General features: G+C 38.5%; 1 protein-coding gene across 1 annotated transcript in view; it reads right to left on the bottom strand.

Annotated features, from left to right (window-relative positions):
• LOC126267464 (ATP-dependent DNA helicase DDX11) overlaps positions 1-17,016 on the bottom strand; it is a 153,943-nt gene that overhangs the window by 87,241 nt on the left and 49,686 nt on the right. Inside the window, exon 6 of the mRNA XM_049972735.1 lies at positions 9,632-9,866. Coding sequence (XP_049828692.1) covers positions 9,632-9,866 — 235 coding nt within the window. The remainder of the gene's footprint in view (positions 1-9,631; positions 9,867-17,016) is intronic.

The following is a 17,016-nucleotide window of genomic DNA, read 5'->3' on the forward strand; positions in this document are numbered from 1 at the left end:
GTCTTGAAAGGAGGATATAAGATGAACATCAACAAAAGCAAAATGATGATAATGGAATGTAGTCTAATTAAGTTGGGTGATGCTGAGGGAATTAGATTAGGAAATGTGACACTTAAAGTAGTTTTGCAATTTGGAGAGCTAAATAACTGATGATGGTCGAAGTAGAGAGGATATAAAATGTAGACTGGCAATGGCAAGCAAAGTGTTTCTGAAGAAGAGAAATTTGTTAACATTGGGTATAGATTGAGGTTTCGAGAATTCGTTTCTGAAAGTACTTGTATGGAGTGTACCCATGTATGGAAGTGAAACATGGATGATAGACAGTCTGGAGAAGAAGGGAATAGAAGCTTTCGAAATGTGGTGCTACAGAAGAATGTTGAAGATTAGGTGGGTAGATTACATAACTAATGAGGAGGTATTGAATAGAATTGGGGAGAAGAGCAGTTTGTGGCATAGCTTGACTAGAAGAAGGGATCAGTTGGTAGGACATGTTCCGAGACATCAAGGGATCACCAGTTTAGTATTGGAGGGCAGCGTGGAGGGTAAAAATCATATAGAGAGACCAAGAGATGAATACACTAAGCAGATTCAGAAGGATGTAGGTTGCAGTAGGTACTGGGAGATGAAGAAGCTTGCACAGGATAGAGTAGCATGGAGAACTGCATCAAACCAATCTCTGGACTGAATACCACAAAAACAACAACAAAAACATATCGAAGTACCACATGGCCTGACAATAATGACAGAGGAAATCACTGAAAAGTTGAGAACCTAGTGCAGCAAGAAAACTAAGGAACATTTGCCCAGGAAATCCAGAGCTTCATCTAGTTTAAAAACAGAACAGCAGCATCATAGACAACAACATGTGAAACGAACCAGCATGAGGATTAGATTAGATATATTTTTTGGTTCCATAGAACTATAAATAGGGTAACCTCAAGGATACAGAACAGGTCATAAAAAAAGACAACATAATACGTATTTACCGAAAAATGAAAAAGGATTAAAGTTGCTTCCACAGATCTCATGTATGTGGAATAAGTAAAAAATCTTTAGCATATTTTCATTTATGAAGTCACAACAAACTTGTCACACAAAAAGCATTCAAAGACAACCATCAGTACAAGTAGCAACAAAAGAAGAACAAGTGTAACAGAATGTAATCAAGTTAAATGAGGCAATGCTGATGGCATTCATTTAGTAAATGAAACACTGATACTAATAGGTGAGTACTGGTGTTTGTGCAGCAAAATAACTGATAATGGACGAAGTAGACAGCATATAAAAAAAGTTTCTGAAGAAGAAAAATTTGTTACTATCAGATATAAATGTACATGCTAGGAATTGTTTTCTGAAGGTATTTGTCTGTACTGTAGCCTTGCATCAAAGTGAAATGTGAATGATAAAAAATACTGAGATTAAGATAATAAAAGCCTTTTAATTGTAGGAGTCAGAAAAATGCTGACAGGTAGATCTAATAACTAATGATGATGTGCTGAACATTCTAAGACATCAAGGAATTGCCAGTTTCATAATGGTGGGACATGTGCATGTGCATGTGCATGTGGGGGGAGTGTAATTATTGAGAGAAACCAGACTTCAATAGACCAAGTAGATTCAAACTGATACCATAAGAAAAGACGAAAACAACATTAGGATTTTCAACTGCATTCTAAAAAAAAAAAACCTTAAAAAAGGTGTCTCGAGATAATGTCAACCCAGCATTTGACTCAGTTTCCTGTAATTGTAAATATTGCTTTGATGCTGCATTTCAGTGAAGCAAACATAAGTTGAGGTAAAGTAAGCAAACAGAAGTTGAGGTAAAGTCAAAGACATGGATAACACTAAACATAAAGAAATAATCAGAAACTCTTAGACAATTTAATAAAGAAGAGAAACAAAATGCACCTTTCTAACACTATGTGAGAAATGACCAATGATGGCAATGTATACAGGAAAGTTACAGTAGCTGCAAAAAGTTGGTAAATGACTCAACTATCAATTATTAACCACAGAAAGTTATTAATAGTAGATAGAAATATAGTAAAACACAGTAAATTCATCACACAGTGTGAAGGAAGAATTGTTGAAGATAGCACATGAATTAATAACAAATTTAACAAATATTTTGCAAATATAGAACAAAATTTAGAATTTCCTCCCCCCATGAACCATAGACCTTGCCGTTGGTGGGGAGGGTTGCGTGCCTCAGCGATACAGATAGCCGTACCATTGGTGCAACCACAACGGAGGGGTATCTGTTGAAAGGCCAGACAAACGTGTGATTCCTCAAGAGGGGCAGCAGCCTTTTCAGTAGTTGCAGGGGCAACAGTCTGGATGATTGACTGATCTGGCCTTGTAACAATAACCAAAACGGCCTTGCTGTGCTGGTACTGCGAACGGCTGAAAGCAAGGGGAAACTACGGCCGTAATTTTTCCCAAGGGCATGCAGCTCTATTGTATGATTAAATGATGATGGCATCCTCCTGGGTAAAATATTCCGGAGGTAAAATTGTCCCCCATTCGGATCTCTGGGCGGGGACTACTCAAGAGGACGTCGTTATCAGGAGAAAGAAAACTGGTGTTCTACGGATCGGAGCTTGGTATGTCAGATCCCTTGATCGGGCAGGTAGGCTAGAAAATTTAAAAAGGGAAATGGATAGCTTAAAGTTAGATATAGTGGGAATTAGTGAAGTTCGGTGGCAGGAGGTACAAGACTTTTGGTCAGGCCAATACAGGGTTATAAATACAATGTCAAATAGGGGTAATGCAGGAGTAGGTTTAATAACAAATAAAAAAAAATAGGAATGCGGGTAAGCTACCTACAAACAGCATAGTGAACGCATTATTGTGACCAAGATAGATACGAAGCCCACACCTACTACAGTAGTACAAGTTTATATGCCAACTAGCTCTGCAGATGATGAAGAAATTGAAGAAATGTATGATCAAATAAAAGGAATTATTCAGATAGTGAAGGGTGACGAAAATTTAATAGTTATGGGTGACTGGAATTCGGTAGTAGGAAAAGGGAGAGAAGGAAACATAGTAGGTGAATATGGACTATGGCAAAGAAATGAAAGAGGAAGCCGCCTGGTAGAATTTTGCACAGAGCACAGTTTAATCATAGCTAACACTTGGTTCAAGAATCATAAAAGAAGGCTGTATACATGGAAGAAGCCTGGAGATACTGACAGGTTTCAGATAGATTATATAATGGTACGACAGAGATTTAGGAACCAGGTTTTAAATTGTAAGACATTTCCAGGGGCAGGTGTGGACTCTGACCACAATCTGTTGGTTATGACCTGTAGATTAAAACTGAAGAAACTGCAAAAAGGTGGGAATTTAAGGAGATGGGACCTGGATAAACTAAAAGAACCAGAGGTTGTACGGAGTTTCAAGGAGAGCATAAGGGAGCAATTGACAGGAATGGGGGGAAGAAATACAATAGAAAAAAAATGGGTAGCTTTGAGGGATGAAGTAGTGAAGGCAGCAGAGGATCAAGTAGGTAAAAAGACGAGGGCTAGTAGAAATCCTTGGGTAACAGAAGAAATATTGAATTTAATTGATGAAAGGAGAAAATATAAAAATGCAGTAAATGAAGCAGGCAAAAAGGAATACAAACGTCTCAAAAATGAGATCGACAGGAAGTGCAAAATGGCTAAGCAGGGATGGCTAGAGGACAAATGTAAGGATGTAGAGGCTTATCTCACTAGAGGTAAGATAGATACTGCCTACACGAAAATTAAAGAGACGTTTGGAGAAAAGAGGACCACTTGTATGAATATCAAGAGCTCAGATGGAAACCCAGTTCTAACCAAAGAAGGGAAAGCAGAAAGGTGGAAGGAGTATATAGAGCGTCTATACAAGGGCGATGTACTGGAGTACAATATTATGAAAATGGAAGAGGATGTAGATGAAGATGAAATGGGAGATACGATACTGCGTGAAGAGTTTGACAGAGCACTGAAAGACCTGAGTCGAAACAAGGCCCCCGGTGTAGACAGCATTCCACTGGACCTACTGACGGCCTTGGGAGAGCCAGTCCTGACAAAACTCTACTATCTGATGAGCAAGATGTATGAGAGAGGCGAAATACCCTCGACTTCAAGAAGAATATAATAATTCCAATCCCAAAGAAAGCAGGTGTTGACAGATGTGAAAATTACCGAACTATCAGTTTAATAAGGCACAGCTACAAAATACTAACGCGAATTCTTTACAGACAAATGGAAAAACTAGTAGAAGCCGACCTTGGGGAAGATCAGTTTGGATTCCGTAGAAATGTTGGAACACGTGAGGCAATACTGTCCCTACGACTTACCTTAGAAGCTAGGTTAAGGAAGGGCAAACCTATGTTTCTAGCATTTGTAGACTTAGAGAAAGCTTTAGACGATGTTGACTGGAATACTCTCTTTCAAATTCTAAAGATGGCAGGGGTAAAATACAGGGAGCGAAAGGCTATTTACAATTTGTACAGAAACCGGATGGCAGTTATATGAGTCAAGGGACATGAAAGGGAAGCAGTGGTTCGGAAGGGAGTGAGACAGGGTTGTAGTCTCTCCCCGATGTTATTCAATCTGTATATTGAGCAAGCAGTAAAGGAAATAAAAGAAAAATTCGGAAGCAGAAACAAAAATGTTGAGTTTCGCCGATGACATCGTAATTCTGTCAAAGACAGCAAAGGACTTGGAAGAGCAGTTGAACGGAATGGATAGTGTCTTGAAAGAAGGATATAAGATGAACATCAACAAAAGCAAAACGAAGATAATGGAATGTAGTTGAGTTAAGTCGGGTGATGCTGAGGGAATTAGATTAGGAAATGAGACACTTAAAGTAGTAAAAGAGTTTTGCTATTTGGGGAGCAAAATAACTGATGATGATCGAAGTAGAGAGGATATAAAATGTAGACTGGCAATGGCAAGGAAAACGTTTCTGAAGAAGAGAAATTTGTTAACATTGAGTATACATTTAAGTGTCAGGAAGTCATTTCTGAAAGTATTTGTATGGAGTGTAGCCATGTATGGAAGTGAAACATGGATGATAAATAGTTTGGACATGAAGAGAATAGAAGCTTTCGAAATGTGGTGCTACAGAAGAATGCTGATGATTAGATGGGTAGATCACGTAAGTAATGAGGATGTATTGAATAGGATTGGGCAGAAGAGAAGTTTGTGGCACAACTTGACCAGAAGAAGGGATTGGTTGGTAGGGCATGTTCTGAGGCATCAAGGGATCACAAATTTAGTATTGGAGGGCAGCGTGGAAGGTAAAAATCGTAGAGGGAGACCAAGAGATGACTACACTAAGCAGATTCAGAAGGATCTAGGTTGCAGTAGGTACTGGGAGATGAAGAAGCTTGCATTAGATAGAGTAGCATGGAGAGCTGCATCAAACCAGTCTCAGGACTGAAGACCACAACAACAGAACAAAATTAAAAACCAACAAAACAATATGTGATTTAGCACACCAGCAGTAAAGCAACTTCGAACAAGGATGATGCACAGGACACACAAAACAATCAAAAGTGACTCTAGGTAAAAAAGTATCTAAATAACAGAGTTACAAGAAGTACAAAGAGACAACACCATTTCATTTGCGAATTTGAGAAAAAGGTCATAGTGAGATTTTAGACTTTTTGGAAACTGCAGTGACAAGACTGGCAATAACATTTCATTAGCTAGTAGCCTGTGACTTAACATACAAGTTTGAACTATTTATTTTGCATTTTAAAACAAAACCAGGGTCTATATTCTGACAAGGAAAAAAAATGCTGGATTTCGCTGGACTTCCCAGTTAAAAATACACTTCTGCTTGTCGAGTGACTGCATACTTTCCCTCGGAGCTGTAAAACTTATCAACCATTCCGAAAGTATGAATACGAATTCCACCAAATACAGCACATTAGTTTCTGAAGCACTGAAATTAAGATTGCAAAGTGCTTTTGTCAGCCAATCATAGCTCGCGTGGAGTGATGTAGTCAGCCAATAGCAACATCACTGTTAAATAACAAACACACAAACAAGGAAAGTTAATGGCTTAAATTAATATACATGTAGTATAGTTAGAAACAAAGCTAAGCTTTCACATAAACATTGGTCCTTTTTGCATATGTTACCCTTTCACATACATCAAATCCAAATATTAAAATAAAATTTTAAGTAATGACATAAATGGCTGGTCTTCCGGGGCCCAAAATTTTTCGAAGTGGCTGGTCCTCAAAGTGTTCAGTTTTGAATTATCCTCAAACACTCTGTGATTTTAGAAATTCATAGCACATTCTCACACGTAACGTGGCTCTTCTAGCATAAAAGATAATTTACTTTGGAAGTAACGCTTGTCAAAGCGCCATTCACAATATTTTCCCATGACCTGTTATAAACAGGTACTTTTGAACAGCAGTCAGAGAGCGCCAGAAAATGGGCATTACTGTGCATGCACAGCTATGATGCCATTGGAAGCCCTTGCTTGGTGTTAGCTCTGTTCATATGCCTTTCATCGGTTGCATTTCTGTTTGGAATTTCGTAGTTCGAGGGACATCACATGTCTATATGCAGCACTGCAGCATGCTGCCCAGAGGGAATATACGGGTTTGCTGTACTTTGGACAATTGTTTTAATATATTCTTTCCAGATAAAGAATGCAAAATAAGAAAGCAGTCCTTGGAATAACATTCATTTCAAAACTAGACTCTACAACTCAAAGTACCGTAATAGTAAAATTTTGCTATGTTGTGACTTTAACATAGACTATTTTATTTGTTCTCTGCAATACTGGTATACAGCATTTCCAATCATGTTTACAGCCACACAGCACTGCAAAAAGGTAGTAAAAAGGAATACAAACTTCTTGCAGAAAGAAAAAAGAAAAGCAAAGAAGGTTGTCTGTATATGCCAGAAGTAAGGACAATAAGTTTTTCATGACTTTTTCAAATATTATAAAAAATTAACAATATATCTGTGACTCTGAGAAACACTATAACTGGCAATTTATATTCTACTTTAGGAGTAAATACAACGCCTTTTTGGGAGTTGCAGTGATAAAACAGTGTGCTGCCAGTCTAGAATTTACTGAAGAGTGGCATTCCATACATGTTAAGACATTAACAGCACAAATGAAGAAATAACGTCAAGTCTAAAGGAGGTGGGCAACGGCCTTGCCGCACTGGATACACCGGTTCCCATGAGATCACCGAAGGTAAGTGCTGCCGGGTGTGGCTGGCACTTGGATGGGTGACTATCCAGACCGCCATGCATTGTTGCCATTTTTCGGGGTGCACTCTGCCTCATGATGCTAATTGAGGAGCTACTGGACCGAATAGTAGAGGCTCCAGTCACAGAAAACCATCATAACGACCGGGAGAGCGGTGAGCTGACCACACGCCCCTCCTATCCACATCCTCACATGAGGATGACACGGTGGTCGGATGGTCCCGATGGGTCACTTGTGGCCTGAAGATGGAGCGCTGTGCTAAAGGAGGTACTAGACAAAAGTTGAAACATGTCTTGTGATCAAAAAACGTTGTGTTTTCACAGATGGAAGATTGTAAAATTCTGCTAAGTCAGTCAAAACATATGAAAAAGAACATTTTAATTAATACTACTGACCAAATTTGCATTTTTAGCCATTTTCAAGTAAACATTTATGTATGTTTGTACACATATAGCATTAAGAGATCATACATTACACCATAAAAAAACACATCAGAATACTCCACAAGTGCACATTTGTATGTTCATATTCACAATAAAGAAAAATTAAGCTTTCCAGTGTGGTTTTCGAGATGCCAATTTTCTTGAAGTAACAGTAGTGTACTACTCCTTGTTTGGTTCTTCATTTTGGCATTCTGCTGTATGTGCCACAAAACAAAAAAAGTACACTTAAAATTCAGTGTCGAGTTGGAACTAAACAATTGTGTGGAATGAAACATTTAGTTTGAAATAAATTGGCTGCCTCTGTGGAAAACATTAATAATAGCCAAATTTCTTTAGAAAATCGACAAAAATAAGTTCATTGTTCTGCAAGACAATTAATGCTCGACTGACAATAATGTGGAAATAAAATAAAATAGCAAAACATATTAATAACACATTTTAACCTTTCGTAATTGTCAGAGCGGCCCCTTATCTGTTAGAGGGCCCGCACAATAGACAATCAAGGTGGGATGCCGACCTCCCTTCAAGAGCTCATATCAAAAACACCACCAGTGAATGTATACATCAACAGACTTTCTGCATAAACACGGCACTAATTCATGGAAAGCTGTATGACAGAGGTGCACCAATTGTAACTAATGTAACTAAGTGTAGCACTCTGCAGAATCGGTGTTATAAGCACGATAGCAGAGTTAGACCAGCACTGTGTACCTACAGCTAGAGCAGCTCTAGCCAATGTCACTCAAAAATACTCCTGAGTAGACACTCGCCATAGTCTTTTGTAAAAATTTGTATCTTGTGTAGCATTGCTGTTATTTATTTTCATTGTCTTGTAACTTTTATATGGCTTTTGCCACCACAAGAATTATTATGTTTCCTGTTGTTCTTGAGTTAGAAAATTAGTGCAAGCCAGGCAGGCGTTTTAGCTAAAGAAAATATGTTCAAACTTGATCTTTAGTTCTTTCCTACCGACTGCAGGACACTACAGTAATTACGTGAATGGATTTTAATTCAGCAGACAGCTCCCAACCACAGAAATTCGTTTTGTTTTCATTTGACCTGAGAGCTGTAAATCAAAAGAAAAAAGACAAAACCATGAAATGTAAACATGGGTCATATGGAGGCTATATCTCCTATCAGCAGTAGGGCCAGAGTTGTTAATACATGATATTAAAATGTTATTAAAGCAAACAACAAAGCTAATTTACAACACAAAATGTGATGATCTAGGGCAATGTAAGAGCTGGAGAGAGAAAGAGAGAGAGAGAGAGAGAGAGAGAGAGAGAGAGAGAGAGAGAGAGAGAGAGAGAGAGAGAGAGACACTAGCAAACAACACAAAGGCACTAGCAATTAGGATAATGAAAGAGGCTGCCAATGGATAAGCGCATAGGAAACTTTTAAGGAATTTATAATTTTGCCTCTTCAGAATTACAGTTATATGAAACTATTTCTTACGGAAAGGCAAGGGCTAGAGACTCAAAAATTTCAAGATCTGATCAAGATTTGATCCCATAATCTTTCTGTTTCCGACCACACACTTTACCACTAGACCACCAAGTACCACTATCTGCAGCATTTTGCGGAGTGATCACCTATCAATTCCTCTTAAGTTAATTTTAAAGCAATGTTCCACATTTACTTTTGACAGTTTTGAAATAACTCTCAATGGACAGTACACACTGGCTACATACTTGCAGATTTTGAGGAACTATTATCAGTTGAGAGCAGGTCAAATACAGCCACATTTTAAAACTTTTTATGTGTCAAGAACACTGCTTTTCCTTTGAAGTTTAACAAACCAACAACACAAAAGTCATCAAGAAAAAGACTTGATGTCACTCGAAATGAAGGCAAAGTTGTAATTCCTGCACCCTTGAGCATTACTGAACTTACAAGCATGTGCCTCTAACACATTAAGCGAGTCCCTTCTACCACCTGGCTCTTTGCTACAAGAACTGAGATGCACTACTTACTTGAGCAAGAGGGACTGCATCCCTGGCAGCATAGTACGGGCATGCTTTCAGCATTTTCCCAGCAGTCACGAGCTCCTCAACATCATGGACAGATGACAGAGCAGTATCCCTCAGCTGTTGCACTCGCTCACGCTGCCGGAATGGACAGCTGCCCCCACCTACAGTCTTCTGTCGCTTAGGTGCATTCTCTTTATCTATGGGTTTGGCTTTGGTCTTCCTCTGGAGCTCGAGACACCTGACGTTAAAATGATTACCGGACATAGTTTATAATGAAATAACTGACATCTTTCAATAAAACTGTTATTGTGCTAATATAATAACCACGGCCACGGGAATATATATTTGCGTTTTTGAATGTGTGTGATTTTACTAGAAAAAGAGTAAGAGCTTGAAAGCTAGTGTGAATACTGCTCTCCATTACGTATTTCTACACTCCATATATCAGTTTGTGGTAGATGAGTGGTTGCCTTTCCCTTATTTTACATTTTGTTCCATACAGGATTCTCCATTATTGTTACAATATAGATTCAGATCTTCAAACTGAAATCAAATCCAACAAGGTCAGAAAAAAGATTTTACTCAGCAAGTAGCAGCACATACAGGGACACAGAAAATGTGACGAAAATTTTAGATTTCAGTACCCGATCCTTTTACGTTCAGCAAAAGAGAGGAAAGGTTTGAAGGGAGTGGGTCAATTCAAGGATTAAGTAGAAAGTTTCTTATGCCAAAGAAGATACTGCAGAGAGTAGCAGAAAGGGAGATCAAAGCGATTTGAATATCTGGAAATTTATATGCATCGGAAAGGAAACTGGATAAAACAGTGATAAAGAAAGGGGGGAGGAAACAACCACAGGAACATGGATGACATGAAACTAGACACAGACACAAAAATAATTGAAGAGTAGCAACCATAGACAAAAAACAGAGAGACAAAATAAAAAAAGAGATGGAAGTAAGTATTAGTGGAACTAACTCAAAACCAAATTCAATCTAAAATCAAAGAATAGACCCAATAAAGCTCATGATCCCTCACAGGGGACGCTGCATTATCAAAGACACCTTCAGTGGCATGCACACGAGTTTGCACTTGTCAATTAAGTTGAGGGCTATGCCGGTGGTAGTGTAGCTACCAGCAGTGCCATTCAAACCAGGGACGGTCCATTGGAGGAGCCAGACAAAGGGAAAGGAGGTAGTTTTAAACACAGGAATGCTGATTTTCTTAGAGGAGTAAATGCTGACGCCAAATTCTGATCGTATAGGTTGAGGGCAGGGTCAATGGACCAGCACCCCATTATTATTAAATCTTCCTACGGCTTGAGAACCTAAAACGAAGTTGTAGAGTTGTACATTGCCTTTTTAGATTTAGCAAAAGTTTGTGACACTGTTCCTAGAACAAAACTGTGAGAAGCTATGAAAGATATAGATGTGAATGACCAACCTTTGCAGATTATTAGTGAAATGTACAGAGAAAATAAGGTACAGTCTAAAATAGGGTCAAAGTTATTGGAGTCTGTTTACAAAAGGACTGAGACAAGGTTGCGGTATGTCACCCATCTTGTTCAGTTTATACGTGGCTCTCCAAAGACAGAACAGCTACACTGTTAATTGCGCATGTGTTTTCATTAAGTTTTCTTTATGTTCAAGCAATTCTAGCACAAGATGAATATGAACTGGAGTTCATGATACAACATTTATATCAGGAACATGACAATTGGGGACTACCAGTGAGTCTAAAATAAAAACAGAATATCCTGGCAGTGAATAGTGACAATGGATTTGAAATACACATCAATGACAGAGCAGCTATGAGACAGGTATAAAAATTTAAATATATAGGGGCATATATTGACAGAAATAGATTGGGTAATACAGAAGTAAATAATAGAATACAACAAAGCAGAGAAGTTATATCATGTATAAATTCTTTTTCGTGGGACAAGAACATTTCTAACAATAGTAAGAAAAGAACATGTAAGCTAACGGGTGAATCTGTCCTATGAAAGGGATTAAAACTGTGGATTTTAAATGCTGACCCCAAAAGACAACCAACAGCTGTGGAAATGGATTATTTACAAAGGAGCACAGGAATATTAATAATCAAGGGGAAAAAACTACTGATAAAGTAAGAACTAGAATGAGAGCAAATGGAACAGTGACAGATAGGATTGAAAGATAAGCATTAAAAAGTTTGGACATCTGTGACGTTTCTGAAGGTCAAAAATCTATCCTGTAGCAAATCAGAGTAAGTTTGCACAAACAGTGCTTGTGTGAAGTCAGCTTGCCCTTTTCATCTGTGAAACACAGAAGGCAGTAAATACAAACACTCAGATTGATGCCAGGTACCTTGACTTCCAGAAGTGTTTGACAAAGTTATAACATATGTGCGCACAGAATATTACACACTAATACTGTGACTGAATTGAAGAGTTTCTAGCAAATACAACACATGTTGTCTGCAACACACAAAATTTCTGATGTCAAAGCGGCTTTGGACATACCCAAATGGAGTACTATAGGGCCACTAATGTTCACAGTATATACCAATGACCTGTGGAGAACAGGCGTAGTACAATGATAGTTGTTTACAAATAATGCTGGTGTATACAGAGAATTCTGAAAGCTAGAAAACTGTAGCGACATTCAGAAAGATCTATGGAGGACTGACAGTGCAAGGATTGGCAAATGACCTTCAAAGTAAACAAATAAATTGTATTGTGCACAAGTACCGTACATAGAAAGACCTGTTATTGGACAAGCCACTAAAAGCAGTAACATCCTTTAAATATCTATGAGCATGCAAATGAAGTGATTTAAAGTTGAATGTCCACATAAAGCTAACAGAAGGAAAGAAAGATGCCACACATATTAATTGGAAGAATCCTCAGTAGTAGTAGTCCACCCACAAAGAAGCTAGACCTTACAAAACCCTCATTTAACCAATTTCTGTATATTGCTTGTCGGTCTAGGACCTGTAGCAAATAGCACTGTTAGCAGAAATAGAGAATATCCAAAGAAGTGCAGTACATTTTGTAGCAAGTTCATTTAGTAATCACGAAAGTATCACAGATATGTTCATCAAAATCAGTGAAGAGCCATTTAACTTTTTACTTCCTCCAAAATACATCTTGCGAAAAGGCCATTAAGGTAAAATCGGTTAGATTCGAGCTCTAGCATTCCCTCTCATCTATAGTAAAATATATAGTTGAACTAAAATATTAATTAGCTCACAATATAACAACAGCAGAAGATTTTACAAATTTTAAATAATTATCTCATATAATTTGCTCAATGTTATATTTTGTTGAGAGAAGTGGGTACTTATTCAAACTACAGGACAAAACAGACTTTTGTGTCAATATGGTTTGGAAAGTTTTTCAGAAGGTAAATAATTTAGGACTAAAGGTAACAACACTCTGAATAGTAGAGGAATTGAGTTGTAAACAGGCATGCATCCTTTTTTGGGCTAGAGTGCACCCCTCAACCCCACTCCTCTGCCCGGTCCTTTTTATGTACCAATAAACAACTTAATGCCTCTAGTGTTCAGTGATTTGTTACTTTTTCACCTAAGTTATTAACTTTTGTGTCACATTATGATGTGTTTTCAGTAATGACAGACATTGGCTGTTCATCAAAAACATTATAGACAAACTGTCTTTGGCACTGGCCTGCGAACAACTCAATAACAATTGCAGTTATTATATACATTGTTACCATCAGCACATTGATATATTTCCAATGGAAAATTAAACACACAGATAATTCTCTGTATGTTTACATATTATTTATAAACAAAGAAAAAAATTGAGACGATAATTCTGGTTTGGCATTATCTTTTTTTCTGCTCAAAACCTTGTAAAATTTCGGTTCTGAACAATGAAATATGAAATAGTAATATTAGACACAAAATATTATTTCCAACTGCCTCATTTAAAGATATTCTAAAACTGATGCATTACAAATACATAGGAAGAAATGTTTCTCAGGAATGCTCAAAATTATAAATACTTTAAGTATTTAAATATTGGTTAAGCAACCATCTTGTTTTACACGATTTTCTATAAAGTTTTATAATGCAAATTTTAGCCGAAAGATTGTACAAGTATTTGGACTGAACTAAAATGAATAAACTGACTAAATTCAAAGATCGTTACATGATGTATAATTTGAGACATAAAACGAGATGAAGAGCTTTGCTGTCCACAAGACCTTAAATTACTTTACATGATTTCAAATAGTATTTAATGTGTGTAAAAGTAATAAAAATGAATAAGAACACAGATAAAACTAATAAAAACAAATATCGAGTACTTCAACAATCACTGACTTGGCAGTTACATCCCAGAACTCATAAAAGCTTATTAACAATCATTCTTCCTACACACCATTAATGACTGCATGGGAGGGGGGAGGGGAGTTGACAAGTGATACATGCTTTCCTTACAGCACACACCATGAGTTGGCTTGCAGAGTATAGATGCACATGTAGATGTAGAAAATAAATAAATTTGAAAATAAGATAAACAGAGTTTGCACAGGTGGTGGGGTGATAGTGGAAACATGGCAGGCAATGACAGGAATGGCTGGTGTCAAATCAAAGCTAAGTTGAGTGGCAGTGGCCATATACACTCTGAATACTGCCAGTCTTCCAGAAGTAGCCTGGGGCTGCTTCTGCCTGTTAATGCTTAATTTGACTCATTTCACATCCCTCAAGGTACTCCGTAACAGCCAGAGTTACAGATCTCCATGTGTGAATGAAAGGGGAACTGCAATGTTTCTTACAGAAAATTCACTCACATAAAGAACTTCAGGTGATAATGTAAAGGCTGTCAGCTGTACCAAAATTAGTGTCCTATGCACTTAGAGATGACACAGGAACTGAAATTAAGGGTAGCAAAGCAACACAAATAATGCTGAAATCAGTTTTCACATGTTCGTTTACTAAGGAACATACTGGTGTGCTTGTCAAGTTTGCTTCTCACACTACTGCAAAGAGAAGTGAGATAGGTATTATTGCCAATGGCATTGAGAAACAACTGTAGTGGGTCAGGATTTAGTGACTCCTGATATTGAACATCAGTGGCAGAGGGGAGCAAAGGTCATTATTTTGTCAGAGATAGCGGGAAGGAAGCGACACTTTGTGGCCGATGGAATGGGTGAGGTCCGAGTGAAACATTGGTGGTTCCACTAACAATTATTTATTGAGGCATAAGACTACACAAACAGACTAATACATTGTCTTTGAACTGGCTCAATCCTTCGTGGCTCTGGAACAGCGGAGTCATAGCATGCAGATTCTGGTGACAGCTGATACAGCGAAGGTTATGTTGCAGTGGTGCACCGATAACGTATTCTTCCCTCAGTACCGTGCCGATGACTCTCTGCAGCGGTGGTGCGGCCTCCTTCTTGGAATTCGCTCATTGCATATTAACAAGCAGCTACAGATAGACATTGAGTGCTCCGTCCCGGAATCGAACCAGCAGCCCTCAGGTTTGGCACCTTCTGGGGGAGTTCATCAGCATCTAAGTTCACAGGTGACCCATTTGGTGAGGCCGCAGCCCCTTCGTACTCAACAGCCACCAGGGTAAGTACCACACGAACTTCTTTCTGGTAACATCTGGAATGGTGTCTTCTGCATTGACCTATGGGCTGGCGCAGTACCGATATATTCTTCTGTCGAGCAGTGTAGCAGCTAAGTCATTGTAGCGAAGTATGACATCTGCTGACTAACCATCGGACCGTCCGTCCAGGTGATGTTTCTTTGTGTCTTCTTTCTCCCTTCAAAGGGCCTTCCAAAGGACCACCTCAAAGGACCCCTCAAAAGACCCCCTCACGCCCATCTGTTGGAGGTATTCGTTCAGTGTTTTTGCCAACGTCACTATGTTTCTAGGGTGGCGACTGACTCTTCGGTCATTGATGTATGCTTCTCATGTTGGGCCAAAATGTTACCAATACTCATACAAGTGCTGGCTTTCCACTGTTTTTGCCTCTATTGGTGTGGTTGGGCATTGCCCTGTCATCCCGATCCACATCACCAGATATGTCACGCACAGAAGTTCAGTATGCTGACAGTTCCTGGAGAATTGACCACTGATGAGCGAACAGTGCTGGTCATTGCTCTCTTGGAAGCATTGCCCATCTGCTCGGTCGTTGATCTGTCAAAGTGCTGAACGCTGCTGCGCAAACTCCCCTGGTCATTGGCCTTCTCACTTTGGGCAGAAATGTTATCAATGTCACACACGTGCCAGCCTTCCTTGTTCGACTGCTGCCGCTTCTGAATATTGTAGCTTAATGTGTCAACGTCTCTAAAATGTTCACTTAACCTATAATAAGTCTTTCTGCTTTGAACAAGCATAAATAATACATGATTATTATACACTCAAAATGACTAATATTAAATAAGGCTATGGGCCCTGAAAGCATCCCTGTCATATTTCATACAGAGTATGCACCTAAGTTAGCTCCCATTGTAAAACACACACACACACACACACACACACACACACACACACACACACACACACACAGAGAGAGAGAGAGAGAGAGAGAGAGAGAGAGAGAGAGAGAGAGAGAGAGAGAGAGAGAGAGAGAGACCACTATACTCAATGACTGGAAAAATGCACAGGTCACACACATCTACACAGAGAGAAACACAAGTGATCCACAAAACTACCATACAATTTAGCTAACATTCATATGTAGCAGAATCCTAGAACATATTCTGAGCTCAAACATAATGAGGTACCTCAAACACAGTGATCTCCTCCATGCTAACCAACATGAATTCCAAAAACACTGATCTTGAAAAACTCAACCGACACTCTTCTCACATGACATCATGAAAGCCATGGATTGTAGCAACCTGATTGATGCAGTATTCCTTGAAACTATTTGACTTCATACCACATCAACATCTTTTTTTTTTTAATGTATGATCATATGGAGTATCACCCAGAATTTGTGACTGGGTGGAGGATTTCCTCTTAGGCAGGACACAGGAGGTTATATTGGATATAGTCACCAACTGAAGAAGTAACTTCAGGTATGAGCCGACAAGCAATTTGAGACCCTTGTTGTTTACATTGTTTTTACATCATGACATTCAATGCGGTTTAACATTGCATTTAAAACAGTGCCATATTGTACTGTGTACATTTGGTATCTTCTAGGATAAGAATGTAGGAATATAATCCTGAAATCAATAATGTAACATGAGTACCTCAAATAGGATACGAATGTAGGAATATAATCCTAAAAATCAATTATGTAACACGAGTACCTCAAATAAAAGACAGCTGAATGAAGGTTTAACCAACTGAGAGCCCAGCCAGATTACTCTGCAAAAATGGAGTATACAAAGTCCAGCACGACTCTTGTTATACTTGATA

Source organism: Schistocerca gregaria, chromosome 4, assembly GCF_023897955.1.
Source record: "Schistocerca gregaria isolate iqSchGreg1 chromosome 4, iqSchGreg1.2, whole genome shotgun sequence".
Lineage (NCBI taxonomy): Eukaryota > Metazoa > Arthropoda > Insecta > Orthoptera > Acrididae > Schistocerca > Schistocerca gregaria.